Source organism: Chiloscyllium plagiosum, unplaced genomic scaffold (assembly GCF_037043375.1).
Source record: "Chiloscyllium plagiosum isolate Xiang-an unplaced genomic scaffold, Cpla_swu_hap1 HiC_scaffold_32, whole genome shotgun sequence".
Classification (NCBI taxonomy): Eukaryota; Metazoa; Chordata; class Chondrichthyes; order Orectolobiformes; family Hemiscylliidae; genus Chiloscyllium; species Chiloscyllium plagiosum.
The window spans coordinates 35,551,449-35,568,089 of NW_028270170.1; the positions used below are offsets into that span (position 1 = coordinate 35,551,449).

The 16,641-nt window shown below is 40.7% G+C and overlaps 1 protein-coding gene across 3 annotated transcripts in view; it reads right to left on the reverse strand.

Annotated features, from left to right (window-relative positions):
- Positions 1–16,641, reverse strand: part of LOC122539987 (sodium channel protein type 4 subunit alpha-like) — a 189,059-nt gene that overhangs the window by 32,743 nt on the left and 139,675 nt on the right. For all 3 annotated transcript variants that reach the window (XM_087977901.1, XM_087977899.1, XM_087977902.1), the window contains 4 exons: positions 11,561–11,734; positions 11,073–11,195; positions 5,103–5,387; positions 1,619–1,672 (listed from right to left, as the gene is read on the reverse strand). In XM_087977901.1, the coding sequence (XP_087834027.1) occupies positions 1,619–1,672; positions 5,103–5,387; positions 11,073–11,195; positions 11,561–11,734 (636 nt within the window). The remainder of the gene's footprint in view (positions 1–1,618; positions 1,673–5,102; positions 5,388–11,072; positions 11,196–11,560; positions 11,735–16,641) is intronic.

A 16,641-nucleotide genomic window follows, 5' to 3' on the forward strand; every position in this document is an offset into this window, starting at 1 on the left:
GCAGCGCAGGACCTGTGCAAACTGTTTAGAAGAAATTGGATAAAGGGAGCTTTGGTTCCAGTTCTGTCTGTCACCAGCTGGCGTTCTGAACTCAAAAATGACAAAACAATCATAGAGCCAAACAGCTTAGAAGGAGACCTTTCAGTCCATCATGTCTGCACCAACTCTCTAAAAAAAGCTTTTCAATTAAATGCCCTCTGAAATAGGCTAGCATGCCACTCAGTACAATAGCAATTAAGGAACAGGCAACATATACTGACCATGCCAGTGATGCCCATATCTCACCAAACAAATAAAGAAAAAAACTTGGTCCAACTCTCCTGCTTATTTTCCCTTAGATCTGCAATTCTTTCCCTTTCGAGTATATGTTTACTGTTTCAAAGAAATACAATGATAAAGCAAAAAAATTGGAATTAGAATATAGATAACATAACAGATGTGCACAGTGGCAAATAACAGCTAAATATCTATATTCAATACCTGATCCAAGGGGACAGTTTTCAGCTTACTCAAGTCATAAACCTTCAAAGGATAATAAACATGAGCAATAATGCCATCTTATATCTGAAGTTCTAACACACTGCTAGGCAGCAAGATAAACTGACACTGGCTTGTAACTCCTTCCAACTTGATAAGTTCTTCTTTAATACATTCTCTACTGTGCTAAAGAATGCACAGAACACCATGCCCTTATCTTTTCCCAGTTGAATGGGAAGGGAGGTATTGGAGTCATGATACTGGCATGATCTGCGGAGCATGGGTTCGAATTACAGCATGACAAATGATGAAATGTGAATTCAATATCAACTCAGTCGCATGGTGAAACCTGCCATCCCTAGTAGGTCTGGTAGTTAGTGCTTAACTGGCCTCTGGGCAATTAGGGATCAGCAGTAAATTTGTTATTGGTTAAGCAAGTAAATGTTGAAGGTGGTAGATGGGGTGTTAATCAAGCGAGGATACTTTGGCCTGGATAGTATTGAGATGCTTGAGGCTTTCTGGAGATGCTTTCATCCAGGAAAGTGGAAGAGTATTCCATTACACCTCTGAACCCAGAACTCCAGATTTAAATTCAAGTCCAGGATTTGCTGGCCAAGGAAGCTTCATTTACAGATCGCTGAAAAATGATAAATACTAATTGTAAGCACTTCCAACATAAGCCATTGGCTGGTGATAACAAGTGGGAGAGATTCCCGGTCATCAATGTGATGAAAACAAATTGGGGCCTCTACTATCACTATACCATAGCTGCATGCTTGTAAATGTTACAATTTACCAAAACAACATGGACACTGGGGAGTCAGTTGGCTGGGTGGCTAGTACAGATTAGATTGGAGTGAATTTGGGTCCTATCCACAGTGGAGATAATGATACTGTGGATCAGATCTGCTTTCAGGTACATAATTCATGATCAGCAGGCTTCTTTCTCACCAGGAAACCAATAAAAGGATTTAATGGCTTACAATATAGAGAGGGGGAAAAGTCATGACAATTCCTTTCACTGCTTTTAATGGTGCTAGGTTTAAAACTGTAAAAAGCATTCAATCACTGTCAAAACTTTAATTTGTACAGGCTTATAAATGTTTTAAATGAAAGCTTTTAACTCAGAGAGATTACTCACCTCACGGGAATCAACAGCTGCATACATTATAGCCATCCAGCCTTTAAAGGTTGCCTGTTGGGAATAAAATTAAGATGGCAGTGTACTACATCCTCAATCAGATGTTGTTTTCATTCAGATAGTTAATCAATATTAATGTTAGGTCCAAACAGTCAGTTTGAAATGTAATAGATCTCATGATTCAACGTATTAGAAGTTCTTGAATATTCAATATCATCAGGTAACTGATGTTTTATATAGTGTTAAGCTTGGCATTGCATTTTAAATTATTTGCAATATAGATTAAAGAAGAAATATTATAGTAGAAAACTAATGAGATTAATTTAAATCTATAATAAGAGGGAATATCACAGATAAAAAAAGTTTGGCTGCTGCACCATTGAAGGTCACAATTTGCAGCTTGTTCACTGGTACTGTTGTTGGTCTCCAGGTGCAGGTGGGGGTTCTAACTCATTCTCTTGATATTTTGCAATCTTCCTTTACAAGGATGTTGCCAGGGTTGGAGGGTTTGAGCTATAGGGAGAGGCTGAATAGGCTGGGACTGTTTTCCCTGGAGTGTCAGAGGCTGAGGGGTGACCTTATTAGGTGACCTTATTAGAGGTTTATAAAATCATGAGGGGCATGGATAGGATAAATAGACAAGGTCTGTTCCCTAGGGTGGGGAGGCCAGAAGTAGAGGGCATAGGTTTAGGGTGAGAGCAGAAAAATTTAAAAGGGACCAAAGGGACACCTTTTTCACGCAGAGGGTGGTGCATGTCTGGAATAAGTTGCCAGCGGAAGTAGTGGAGGCTGGTACAATTACAACAGTGAAAAGGCATCTGGATGGGTATATGAATAGGAATGGTTTGGATGGCTATGAGCCAAATGCTGGCAAATGGGACTAGATTAGGTTAGGATATCTGGTAGGCATAGACGAGTTGGACCGAAGGATCCGTTTCCATGCTGTACATCTATACGACTCTAAGTACTTATCCCTTTCATGTATTCTGGTGTTGAACCTATGTCTCCTCATTAGTAGCCAATATTGGATGAAATTGCTACTCTTTTACTTTTCTATCCTTGGTTTGTGATGATTAGCTCATTTACTTGTAACTTATTTTTAAGCCAATAACTTTGCTCTTGTAATCCTGGATGGCATAGTGGCTCAGTGGTTAGCACTGCTGCCTCACAGTGCCAGGGATTCTACACTCAGAAACACTCAGAAACTGTCTGTCTGGCATTTGTACACTCTCCTCATGTCTGCATGGGTTTCCTCTGAGTGCTCTGGTTTCGTCCCACAGTCCAAATATGTGCAGGTTAGGTGGATTGACAATGTTAAATTTCCCATAGCACACAGGGATGTGCATGCTAGGCAGATGAGCCATGGGAAATGTAGGGTGGATCTGAGTGGGATGCTCTTTGGGGGGTTGGTGTGGACTTGATGGGCCAAATGATCTGCATCCTCATTGTAAGGATCCTAATGTGAGAAGAACAGTGAAAGAGTGAGTATTTCCAGCAAATTTTTGTTTCCTTTTTCACCTTTTGGTTTTGAGTACAGAAGTTTTGTAACTTATTTTCTTGAGCAATGCTCTTTATTGGATTGTGAGATGAGGATAATGCCTACCGAAACAAGTCACCTGCATTTCTCTTTCGATATAAACTATCGTGTTGCATGCTTTCAGCAATTCCTGTTAGAGACTGAAGGTGCTGGAATCCAAAATAGTCAAGCAGCAGGCTGAAAGAACACAGCAAGCCAGGCAGCATCAGGAGGGGGAGAAGGGCTAACCCCAAAACGTCAACTCCTCCACCTCCTGATGCTTCCTGGCTTGCTGTGTTCTTCCAGCCTCTTGCTTGTCTACCTTAGCAATTTCTGGGCAGGATCATGTCTGTTTTTAAAATAATCATTGGGCAGGGTTACTTCCCTATCCTGATCCCACACTTGCCAAATTTGGGTGGTAGTCAGTTCCAATTGTCGGCCTTGGAAGAAGACTAGGCCCATTATCTGAAGTGGTGGTAGAGGGCAGTGGGAGGTGGAAGATTTCATTATGGTGGCTCCATCTCAAGGCATCTTTTGAGAAGGTTAGAATTTTGATAACTTCAATGGTGGCTAGAGTAGCCAGGCCACCAGAGTATGGCTTCTAGCCTCAGCTGTGCCCCAGTATACCTTCAGTCAGGGGCAAGCATTGCAGCATCACCATACTGCTGTTGGCACTGGTCCCTAGCTCATGACCTGATAGTATGCCCCCCTAGATTGTCAGGCCTAGTAATTGGGTCTTGGTACACCCCTGTACCAGGCCCTGCCTGCAGCCTCATCAGAGTTAGGGTTAAAGGGGAGGTGAGGAGAGGAGGTTAAGACATGCTTTGCAGGCATCTGTGGTTTTTTGGTCTTAGCTGGACTCCAGCAATATTTCCCATCTGTCTACAAAAGGACAACTTAATTATTCAAATTGTCTACCTGTCGCTGCCAGAAAGGTATAACCTCACTGACCCTAATGTAATAGGTTAAAAGGAAATGGTGAAGAGAAAAATAAGACCAGCAATGAGGAATATTAAAAATATAATTATGGTCAAAATGAAAGAGAAAACAAAAATCTTTTACCAGCATGTAGATAGTAAATGGATAGTAAGACGTAGTGTGAGGTAAAAGGCCTTGCCAGTATTCTGCACCATCATTTACAAAGAAGGAAAAATCTGACAACATATCAGCAGAAGCAAAAAATAAGTTGAAAACTGAGGGGGAGGAGATAATGAAAATACTGATTATGTTCAGGGTAAGTATGTCAGGATGCCTTGCATTTCAGGTCGCTGAAGAAAGCAGGAGTAAAGATAATGGGAGCTGCTGCCAAAATCATCCCTCCAGACTGTGGAAGTGCCAGAGAACTGGAGAGCAAGAAAGGTGACACCTTTATTGAAGAAAGAATGGAAGGATAGTCCCAGCAATGATAGGTCAGTCAGTTTAATATCAATAGCGGTCAAAGTATTAGTAACAATAATCAGAGAAAAATCAACACGGCATTTGAATTCATGAAGCAGAGCCAGGACAGATTTGTTCAAGGCCAATCATGCTTAAGTAATTTCCATGTTTTTTTATTCATAGTAATGGTACATATATTCATACCGATATTGATGTTCAAGTCAGTTTTACAAGTATATTAGAATCTTACTGATGTTTAATTTATTACACAACATATTCTGGGCATTGATAAAAGATATAGCAGTTGATGTGCGCTGATGGCCTATGAGAACTATGGATCTAAAGAATGAATGTTGGTACTTTATTTGACAATGAAAGATTACCTCAGCTGAAATCACTCAATTTTCATACAAATGTATTGGCTAGCAGGCTAGTGATGAAAACCCAAAACTGTGTGATGCTTTTGCAGTCAGAAGCATCAAAAGACAACTGAATTACCCCAGCTGCCATCTTGGATGCTGACTGTCATTGTCAGCGCAAACATTAGAGTAAGTAAATAATTTGTTGCCAGAAATGTATGGCATCACTTACCACTTGGAGTAAGGATAGATATCCTTGACCAACATTGTCAAAGTTGACCTTCAAGTTGAGCCATCGTGCTTCACCAGGATGTTGTGTGATTAAATCCATGCAATCACTCATGTTGTTTATTTTCTCAATGGGATATAACTCTGAGGATGTGATGTTTATGCATTTGGCAAACTTTCCAGCAAACAGGTTGACTCCCATTATACTGAAAATCAGCCAGAAGATGAGACAAACCAAGAGCACATTCATGATGGATGGGATGGCACCGACCAGAGCATTCACAACCACCTTGAAAAACACAATACAAACTATTGTTGTCACAGGATATAACTAATTTTCTCCAAGCATTCAAAGAAGATTCTTACTCTCTGTGTTGTTACTAAATGTCATTTACCACAAAATAATTTGGCCTATGCCAAGTAGCCTATGCCCAAGAAACTCCTTGATATCACTTTCTTCCCAATTTAGTTCATCTCACTCAATCAACATATTGTTTTTTCTTCCATCTCATGTATCTACTTAAGCCCCTTCTAAATGTACATTATTTGCTTCAATTTTTTAATTTGAGTTGATTTATTGTTGTTATATGTATCAAGATGCAGTGAAACATATTGTTTTGCATGCTAACCGGACAAATCATACCTTACATAAGTACATCTGGGTATTAGAACAGGATGCAGAATATAGCGTTACAGCTACAAAGAAGGTGCAGAGAAAGATCTGATTTATGAGAGGTCCGTGCTATTCCTTGTGGTAGCAAATTCCACATTCTAACCACTCTCTGAATAAAGATGTTTATTGGATTTTCTCATAACTATGGTGTCTTTATGGTCTCTAGTTTTGAACATAAGAATATAACAAAGAAGAAGTAGACCATACTGTCTTGATAGTCTATACTGCCTTTTAATCGTACCATGGCTGATCTTCTGCCTCAACTACACATTCCAGCCCAACCTCCTTATCCCTTAAACAAACAATCAAACATCTGTTGGCCTAGAATGTAGTCCAGATGAAGTCTCCACTATCCTCTGGAATAGAGAATTCCAAAGATTCAAAACGCTCAAACTGAAGAAATTTGTTCAGCTCAGTTCTGGATGATTGTGCCATTACCTTCCAACTGTGACCCCATGCGGTAGATTTCCCCAGCCAAGTGAAAACAATCTCCAAGTACTGACCATGTCAAATTCCTTCAAACTCTTGTAGGCTTCCAGAGTTTCAATGCTTGCCTCTCTCTGCTATTGCACTGTAACTGATTCATTTTTTGTTTCTATATTTGTTGCGTCATCACAACTTTTGTTAGCTAATTATTCTTGCCCTCCACCCGATTTCAGATCTCTCCCTTTTGTTCTTTTCCTCCAAATCTCTATCCATTTGTCACGGACTCTGCATTTGATTTTAGGCCGCCTATCCTTAACACCTTCCATTTCTCATGATGAGTCATTAACTTCGAATGCAAGATGTCTTCTGCCACATGATGCAGCCTGCTCTACAGAACATTTTCTGTTTTTAATCTTTGATATACCATATATACATGAGTAATAGTCAAATCTTTTGACTACTTTTTAAGGTTAAATTTATGGGGATGCTACTTTTGAGGGGCTGAAATCCATGCCCATCAAAATTCATACCATATCATTAGTGAAAGCCCAACTGATCTCTAAATAAAGAAACTAAATTGCATTATGGTAATTCTGAAAACCCGGAGCGGATCACAACAACCAGCGGACTGGAAGACTAGGAGTAGAGCAGAATAACTGGCAGGAGCTGGCGCACTGACTCATAAATGTTGATCTGCTATCTGTGAAGGGTCGACTTTTACACGAGATTTATGGAAAATTCCAGGTTATTTGGCCAAAAAATGGGGGTCGACTTTTACATGAGATCAACAATTACCCAAGTATATATGGTAAATAGTCCATCAGTAATTTCGTTCAGTGCTCTCCCCAAATCCATGCACTTGAAGAATAGCACATAGTATGCAAGGTAATTACTGTCATAGACATGTACAGCTCATTCCATAAACGCATGACGCTCTACTTGAAAACTTTGCCTCTGAGGTCCTTTTTAAATCTTTCCCCTCTCAGTCTAAACCTATGCCTGTTAGTTCTGGACTCCCCCACCCCAGGGAAAATACCTTGTCTATTTATCCTATCCATGCCCCTCATGATTTTCTAAACCTCTATAAGGTCACCGCTCAGCCTCTGGCACTCCAGCAGAAACAGCCCCAGCCTATTCAGCCTCTCCCTGTAGTTCAAACCCCCCCAATCCTGGCAACATCCTTGTACGTCTTTCTGAACCCTTTCAAGTTTCAAGGAGACCAGAATTACATGCAATATTCCAAAAGTGGCTTAACCAATGTCCTGTACAGCCACAACATCACCTGCCAACTCTTATACTCCTATACTCACTGTGCATTAAAGCCAAGCATACCGAATGCCTTTTTCACTTTCTTATCTATCTGCGATTCCACTTTCAAGGAACTTTCCAAGTACTCCAAGATTGCTTTGTTCAGCAACACCCCCCAGGACCCTACCATTAAGTGTATAAGTCCTGCTCTGATTTGCCTTTCCAAAATGCACCACATCACATTTACCTAAATTAAACCCCTTCTGCCACTCCTTGGCCCCTTAGGCTATCTGATCAAGATACCATTGTACTCTGAGGTAACCTTCTTTGCTGTCCACCACACTTCCAATTTTGGCGTCATCTGCAAACTTACTAACTATACCTCATATGTTCACATCCAAATCATTTTAAAAAATGATGAAAAGCAGTGGACCCAGCACCGATCCTTGTGGCACACCACTGGTCACAGGCCTCCAGTCTGAAAAGCAACCTGTAATTCTTTGAAAGGGATCTCTCATTTAGTCATTTTTTTGAGTTAGACCATAACACATAAGAGCAGAAGTAGCCTATTCAGCTCATTAAATGTCTATCATTCAATGAAACCATTGCATATCAGACAATTCTTAAGTCAGCATTCTGCATTTTGCATATAGCTTGATTCCATTACTCATTAAAAATCTCTGCTAATCTTGAATTTACAGTGTATGCATAATCAGTTTTGACTACAGTCGGATCTGATATAACACTATAGTTCTGTTCTCGTGCGATCTCATGTTATAAGAAAATCATGCATTGGTTGCGCAGTTTAAAATAATGGGACCAGAATCGTGTTATAGTGAATACAGGTAAGGAAAGTTCGCATTCTTCAAATAATGGTCTAAATTCTTCAATCGCATTAAAGCCAATTCCCATTGAAGAAACACACGTTATTGCTGAACTGACTGTGCGCTGAATGGCCCAACCTCTATAGCCTCTAAAGAATTCTTCAGATTCACAACACTTAGAACAGAAACTAGCCTCACCTCTGTCCTAACAGGGCAACTCCTCACTCTGTGATTATGCCATCTGGTTCTAGAATCCCCCATAAGGGGAAACAACCTCTCAACATTTATCCTGTCAAGCCCTTGAGAATCCTGCATGTTTCAGCAAGTCATGTCTCATTTTTCTAAACTCCAATGAGTGCAGGCTCAAATGACTCAACTCTCCTCATAAGACAGTCCCTCCATGCCCAGGATCACCTTAGTGGATCTTCTCTGACTGCCTCCAATTCTACTTTATCTTCCCTTCGATAAGGTGACCAAAACTGCTTACAGTATTGTAGGTGTGATTTGGAATTGTTTGCCTCATTGAAGTGCGCCTTAATACTGAAAAAGTTGGGAAGCAATGCTTCAGACTATACGCACCAATGTCTTCCTTACTATTTTTATTTCTTACCTCCACTTTATGGATTCAATACCTTCCAATCCAACATCATCATTGTTATCGTACTTATTCTAGCTCATACTAACAAAGCTACCCACCACACTTTCCAATCTTGTCTTTTTAAAATGTCACATATCCCGAATATTTAGTGCCCAGCTTTTATCTCCTTGTAACCTTGACTTTGAAATGGCTAAAAGATAATATCCACTAACCTTTACTTGTGCAGTTAATCTTTTATTTTTATTTTAAACACTAAATGCATTTAAGTAGTCATTAATTTCGCCTCTTTATAAAATTGTCATTCTTCCTTTCACCCTATTTACTGCTATTTTTCCATGTTTGTTCACTCTGTCCCTTCCTGTCACACTCTGTATATTGTTATCCAAATAGCTGCCCTGTAATTCTGCCATATCTTTTTGTTTTGTAAGCTTAGGTTTGTCCTCTCCCAAATCCATCGCACACCTCCCTCAGTTTATTTAAAATCCTCTCTATAGCCCAGGTTATTTGATTCGCCAGGCCAGCTCCCTCTACGCCTGTCCAGGTGCCAGTGACCCATGAAATGAATCCCATTTCTCCCACACCAAACTTTGAGCCACATCTCTAATGCCATGACGTTATTTACTGTCTGCCAGTTTGCCTGTGGCTCAGGTAACAATCTTGAGATCATTACCTTGGAGATTCCACTTTTAAATGTGGCTCTTTACTGTTCAAATCTTTCAGCAGAATCTGCTTTTACTCTGATCTATATCATTGGTACCAACATGGAAGACAACAAATGCATACCTCCTCTCCCAATCCAAGTTCCGTTTCGTGCCTGACGAGAAAACCTTAATACTGGCACTGGGCAGGCAATACTGCCTTCACAACATGTGCTCAGAATCACAGGAAAAAAACCCACTATACCTTCAATTACACTGTCGCCTAGCACTGTTAAATCCTCCCCACACTTGATTGGCTCCAGTACCATGGTATCATTGTCAGTTCATTCAGCCTCCCTGTAGTCCCCACTCTCATCCACACAGCTTGCAAGAGCCTCATAACTTCATTGGACAACTGTAATGACTAAGGCTCCTCACACCCTACTGTCCCTGATCACAGACTAAATCTGAATTTGAATGACCTAGTCTAAGGGGTGTGACTACCTCCTGCAGCAGAGTGTCCAGGTAAATTCCGTCCTTCCCGATCTGGTGTAATGTCTGCACCTCAGACCCCAGCTCCTTAACTCGAAACCAAAGTTCCTCAAGCTGCAAACACTTATAGCAGTTGTGATTGCCCTGGATCACCTTGGTGTCGAACGGTTCCCACATGCTGTAGCAGCAATACATCACCCAACCTATGATAACTATCATATTTAATTTAGTTAATTAATCACTCCAGAATCCCTGCTCTTCACATTTTATTGCCTTTTTAAAAATAAATCACCTGCATCAATCTTATACTTGACCAGCTATTTTTATGAAAGGAGAGTAAAACACGAGAGACCTGAAACTAAAGATCTTTAATTTTAACGGTTAAAAATATTCAGCAGTCTTCTCACCAATCAGCTGCTTTCCCCGTTATGTTTTGTGACATCACTTCACCACTGATTTCTCTGCGAGTCTTCTGTGGAAGGGTCACTCAATTGCTCTCCACAGATGCTGCCAGACCTGCTGAGCTTCTCCGGCAATTTCTGTTTTGGTCTCTGATTTACGGCATCCACAGTTCATTCAGTTTTCCCAGCTTTACTTACTCGGTAATTTTCTCACTCAGATGAAGTCTCCATTCAAACTGACAATGTCCTTACTGACTTATGCAATGTGAAAATTCAGTTTCTTATATGGAGCTGCTGTGAGTTACTTCTTAACTACAGTAATACGCAACTTATTTAGACCAGCAGTTTCAAGGACTTGAATTGTAACTGCCTTTCTAAAACAGGTTTTTTAGCTTACTTAAAGACTACTGTCTGAATCTAACTCTAATTCTAAAATTGTACTTGGAAAAGATATATCAGTTGAATTCCCACTTTGAACCAAATTCCTAGAAATACTTACTCAGCCCTTGTCTCACTTAAAGTCTCACTGACTTGTGTGCCTTTCACACACCATAAAAGAGACCCCAGGCTAGCTTTTTGGAAATGAACTAATTATTTCTAAATAATGTGAAGTGAGCACTTGGCAGTAACTCTGAATGAAAAATGTAATTTGATTAAAATTGAGATGAATTTACCCTCATTCCCTCGAACCGGGACAAAGCTCGCAGAGGTCTCAGGGCCCTCAGGGTCCGGAGGGATTTAATGGGTCCCAACTCATCATAGCCAAGGATTTTTGCAGTCAGGCTGATCAAAGATACCTTAAAAGGAGAGGAAGGAGAAAAATAGAAGCTTTTAGTCCATTTTCTTTACAGCCAACAAACTCTTTCAGGTACATAGAGTAACAAGTAGTTTCTAGTTTTTACACACTCTATACTAATGATGGAAGAATTATCCAGACATCAACACAACAAATTCTAATGGATCTCTAATAGGCTGTTTATCAACATTCATAATTTATGACTCATCAATCAAAGTATAACCTTTTGCATTCATCCAACATTATGTGGAGAAAGAAAGTATTAAAGAGAGGTCTCCAACCTGCATTATAAACTCTACTTCTCCCTCTATGAGACTGCAACACTCCAGATTAGATTATTGTTACTCAGGTTCTTAGAATACTCACATCAACAATCATGAAGTCTAGCCAGCACCATGCATTGGTGAAGTATGTTTTGAATCCATATGCTATCCATTTGAGCAGCATTTCCACCACAAAGATATATGTAAATACTTGGTCAGCATATTCAAGCAGGGTCTTAATCACTTTCCTGTCCTCAATGTAAATATCTTCAAATGCCTGCAAGTAAATAAACAGTTTAGGCCTCCGTGGCCAAAAAGCTAATGTATGGTTAAAATATGGCCAACCTTCAGAACTGCTGCATCTGCTACCAACCTATCAGATTGCACACTTACCAGTCATGTTTAAAAGGATCAGTATTCTGGCACAGCAGCCAGAAGAACACCTTCAATGCAGGAATCTACACAGAGTGTAGTGAAAATAATCTGTGCTGAAGTTAGGTCCACTTCTTGTGGCATTCGCTGTCCTAAAGTAAAATGCATGGATAGGATAAATAGACAAAGTCTTTTCCCTGGGGTGGGGGAGTCCAGAACTAGAGGGCATAGGTTTAGAGTGAGAGGGGAAAGATACAGAAGAGACCTAAGGGGCAACTTTTTCACACAGAGGGTGGTACGTGTATGGACTGAGCTGCCAGAGGAAGTGGTGGAGGTTAGTACAATTATAACATTTAAAAGGCATTTGGATGGGTATATGAATAGGAAGGGTTTGGAGGGATGTGGAGAAAGTGAGGACTGCAGATGCTGGAGATCAGAGCTGAAAATGTGTTGTTGGAAAAGCACAGCAGGTCAGGCAGCATCCAAGGAACAGGAGAATCGACGTTTTGGGCATAAGCCCTTCCTGAAGGTCTGGGAAGTAATCAAGTCAAATTGGGATGAAGGGGCTAACTGAGAGGGTACTAAAGGTCAACTGTTGGATGCTGTGGGATTAGCATGGGCAGGAGTGTAGTCAGGTCTGCACAGGAGTATAGTTGGAAACTGGGGAGAGAAGCAAAATTTGCCTCTAAATCAGAGGCAGAGACATTCTCACAGGGTCCCAGTGATCAGCTGCTCAAACTTTCCAGGCAATTCCCATAGAGGGTGTCACAACTTCTGAAAGGTCCCAATGTGCACCTTGTGTGATAATATCTCATCCCTGATGATCTAGAGACTGGAAATTATGGGTCAAATTGTATTCTGCCTGGGAGGAATGCTGCCCAGTGTGTTGTGAAAACTCTGGTGAATTTTCACACCGAATGTCATCTGAATGTAGGAAATTGTGCAATTTTATGTAATGTCTGAACTGTGGTGAGTGTTAGCACTATCTATTTCCTGAACTTTGAAAGGTCATCAATCTGAAATGTTCTCTGCTTTCTCCCCACAGGTACCTGTTGATTGTTTCTAGTAATTTCTGTTTTCATTTCAAGTGTCCAGCATCCGCACACTATGTTTTTTTTGAAGAGCTTTACTTGCAATGGCATCATCTCAGAGATACCATCCAAAATTTAAAGCTGGCATTGCTTACCTTCAGTCTAGATTAAATTGCACACTTCCAGCAGTTTCCTGGCCAATTACACCTTATGCTTCACTATCTTTCCTGCAGACATGGTTTCTAGGAGAGTTGATGTTGTCCACAAGTGAAGCCTCTTGGTAAATGCAACCCAGCAATAATAGAATTCACTCACCAAAGCTACCTAACAACCTCCAAACCCCCAACCCCAACCACCTTAAGTACAAGGGCAACAGATACATGGTCTGCAAGTTCCTCTCCAAGCCACACAGCATCCGGACTTTGAGCTACATCACTGTTCTTGTGTCAAAATTGTGGAGCTCCCTCCCTAACAGCACTATGGGTGAAATTAATGACATTCCCACCTTCTCATTGCCCCCCAGTCCTCCGTGGACTAAGGCACTACCACACTACTTTCGCTATGGCAATTATCACCATAGAATCCCTGTAGTGTAGAAACCTGCCATTTGGCCCATCAAGTCCACACTGACGCTCTGAAGAGCACCCCCCGCCCCCCCCCCCCCCCCCCCTGTCACTGTAACCTTGCATTTTCCTAGCCACATCCCTGGACCCTATGGACAACTTAGCCAATCCAACTAACCTGCACATTTTTGGACTGTGGGAGCAAGCTAAAGGAGAATGAAAGCCATGCAGACATGGGGAGAATGCGCAAACTCCACACAGGCAGTTTCCCAAAGATGGAATCACACCTGAATCTGTGGTGATGTGAGGGAAAGTGCTAACCACTGACCCACCGTGCCATCCTATTAGTGACGGACAATAAATGGTGGCCTCACATCCCCTGAATGAATGCAAGAAAAATCCTCAGATTAAAAAAGCAGTTTGCTGCACTATCCAAAGCATGCGTTGCTATGTCCTGAACACTGTTTCATAGGCTGTAATATTACAGCATTATACATCAAACAAGAAATGCAAATGTTGTTCTGCTGCTTTTTGTGACATCTTATGGAATGTAATTATCAAACTGAGGTACCACCATTAATCGACAAAATAAAGAAACATTGTATTCCACCTCATTTTTACAATGAAATGAGCTCCATAGTGGTTGAATATGGGTTGAGATTCTTTTCCTGCACAGTTCCTAATTCTAAACTTGAAAGCAAATAAGTGAGGGAATGTATACTCTTCAAAGTAATAAGGAAACATTGGCGATTGGAAGAAGAACAGCAATTGCTGGGAAAACTCAGCAGGTCTGGCAGCAGCTGTGGAGAGAAAGCAGAATTAATGTCTCAGGTACAGTGACTCTCCTTCAGAACTTTCAGTCCCTGGACTCAAAGCGTTCACTCTACTTTCTCTCCACAGATGCTGCCAGACCTGCTGAGTTTTCCCAGCAATTTCTGTTCTTCAGCAATTACTATTTTTGTTTCTGATTTCCAGTATCTGCAGTACTTTGTTTTTTTTGGTTTAACATTGGAGACTGATTCAGCTTCTATTTAATCTTAATGGGAAAATCATAAATGAGTTTTCCAGAGACCTGGAGTAGTCTGCTTTGTTAAAACAAATCTAGGAAATTGTACAATGTCATGGAGGTTTTGAAGCATCGGGCATATTGACAATAAACTAAAATTCTGATGGAGCCACATTTGAAGGATACGCTTTTGAAGGATGAAGCTGATATTTAGATATTTTTCAATGGACCACAGTGTCTTAAGTAATGTTAAGTCTAATTGACCAAAGCACATTGACAAAAGTAAAGATCTTAATGAATTTAAGATATTTTTTATCCTGACCATGAGTAAACCAGATTTGCAAATGATTAGCAAATTATAAAATGGCTGTCATCTTTAATCAGATCTGTAGCTTACTTTGGGTCTCATAACATTTCATCAATTGAGAGATTTACCAACAAGAGTGAAGGAAGGGACCAGGGCAATAATGTTTTCCCTTCTAATTATAACAGCTACACAAATGGAGTCGATGAAGTGCTTTTGAAGATGATGTTTGGGCCAGAGAATGTTTGGGCCAAGAGTTGGGATAGAGTCATATAGCACAGAAACAAACTGTTCAGTCCATCTCTTCCATGCTGACCAAACGTCCTAATCTGACCTAGCCCCATTTGCCAGCATTTGCCCCATGTCTCTCTAAACCTTCTTATTCATATACCTTTTAAATATTGTAATTGTATGTGCCTCCACCACTTCCTCTAGTAGCTTATTCCATACATGCATCACCCCCTGCATGAAAAGATACCCCTCAGGTCCCTTTTAAATCTTTTCGCTCAGAAAAGACCTTGGCTATTTACCTTATCCATGACCATCCTCTAGAAGGTCACCCGTCAATCTCTGATACTCCAGAGAAAAAAGCTATTCAGCCTCTCCCTACAACTCAAACCCTCCAGTCCTGGCAACACCTTGTAAATCTTTTCTGCATCCTGTCAAGTTTAACAACATCCTTCCTAGAGGAAGGCAACCAGAATTATACACAATATTCCAAAAGTGGCCTCACCAGTGTCGGTGAACAGCTAAAACATAACATGCCAACTCCTATGGTCAATGCACTGACCATTGAAGACAAGCGTGACACATACAACATTTGAGTATCAGGAAAGCATGCCCACGGCCTGTCATTTTCATGTCAGTATATTTGAACTGAAAGGTCAGCAATTGGTGTTTTTGATTCAGAGAACAACACCATAAGACCTGAATATGTAGAGGCAAAGTCGGCAATTCAACCCATAAAGTCCACTCTGTCGTTCAATGAGAACATGGCTGGTCTTATAACTACTTTCCTGCCTTTTCGTCATAACCTTTGGTTATCTTACTGATTAAAAATCTGTCTATCTCAGCTTCAAATATATTTAATGACTCATCTTTGTTAAACCTTTGCAATAAAGAATTCTACAGAGAAGAGGCTTTTCCTCACCTCTGTTTTATATGGGTGATCCCTTTCTCTAAGATCATGATCTCCAGTCTAGACTCTTCCACTGGAGGAAGTGCCTTTCTGCATCTGTCCTATCAAATCCTCTAAGAATCCAAAATAGAACAATGAGCCATGAATGCTGTTGATGAAATGGGAACAGGAAAATTCTGGAGAAACTCAGCAGGTCTGACAGCATTTGTGGAGAGAAAGCACAGTGACCCTTCCTCAGAAGAAGGGTAATGGTTAAGGTTAGGATTTGAAGAAAGGTCAGTGGACTCCAAATGGTAACCATGCTTTCTCTGCACAGATACTGCCGGATCTGCCGGGTTCCTCTAAGAAGCTGTTTGTTTCAATTAGGTCGTGTCTCATTTTTTGTAACCTCCAGGCCCAACCTACTCAACACTCATCACAAGAAAACCCCTGCATACCCCGGGTCGACCGAGTGAATTTTCTCTGGATTGCCTCCAATGGCAATTTATTAACTCTTAGAGAGAGTAGAAAAACCATTCATAATATTCCAGTTGTGATCTCCCTGATGCCTTTTGCAGTTTCAGCAAGACCTCATTATTTTCATACCCCATTCCCTTTGAAATAAAGGTCCACATTCCATTTCCTTTCCCTTGTTGAACTTATACACTAGCTCTTCTTGATCTATGCATGAGAACTCTGAAATCCTCAGTGCTCTAGCTTTTGGCAATCTTTCTCCATTAAAATAATATTCAGCTCTTCTATTCTTCCTCTAAAACCTTACATTTTCGGAC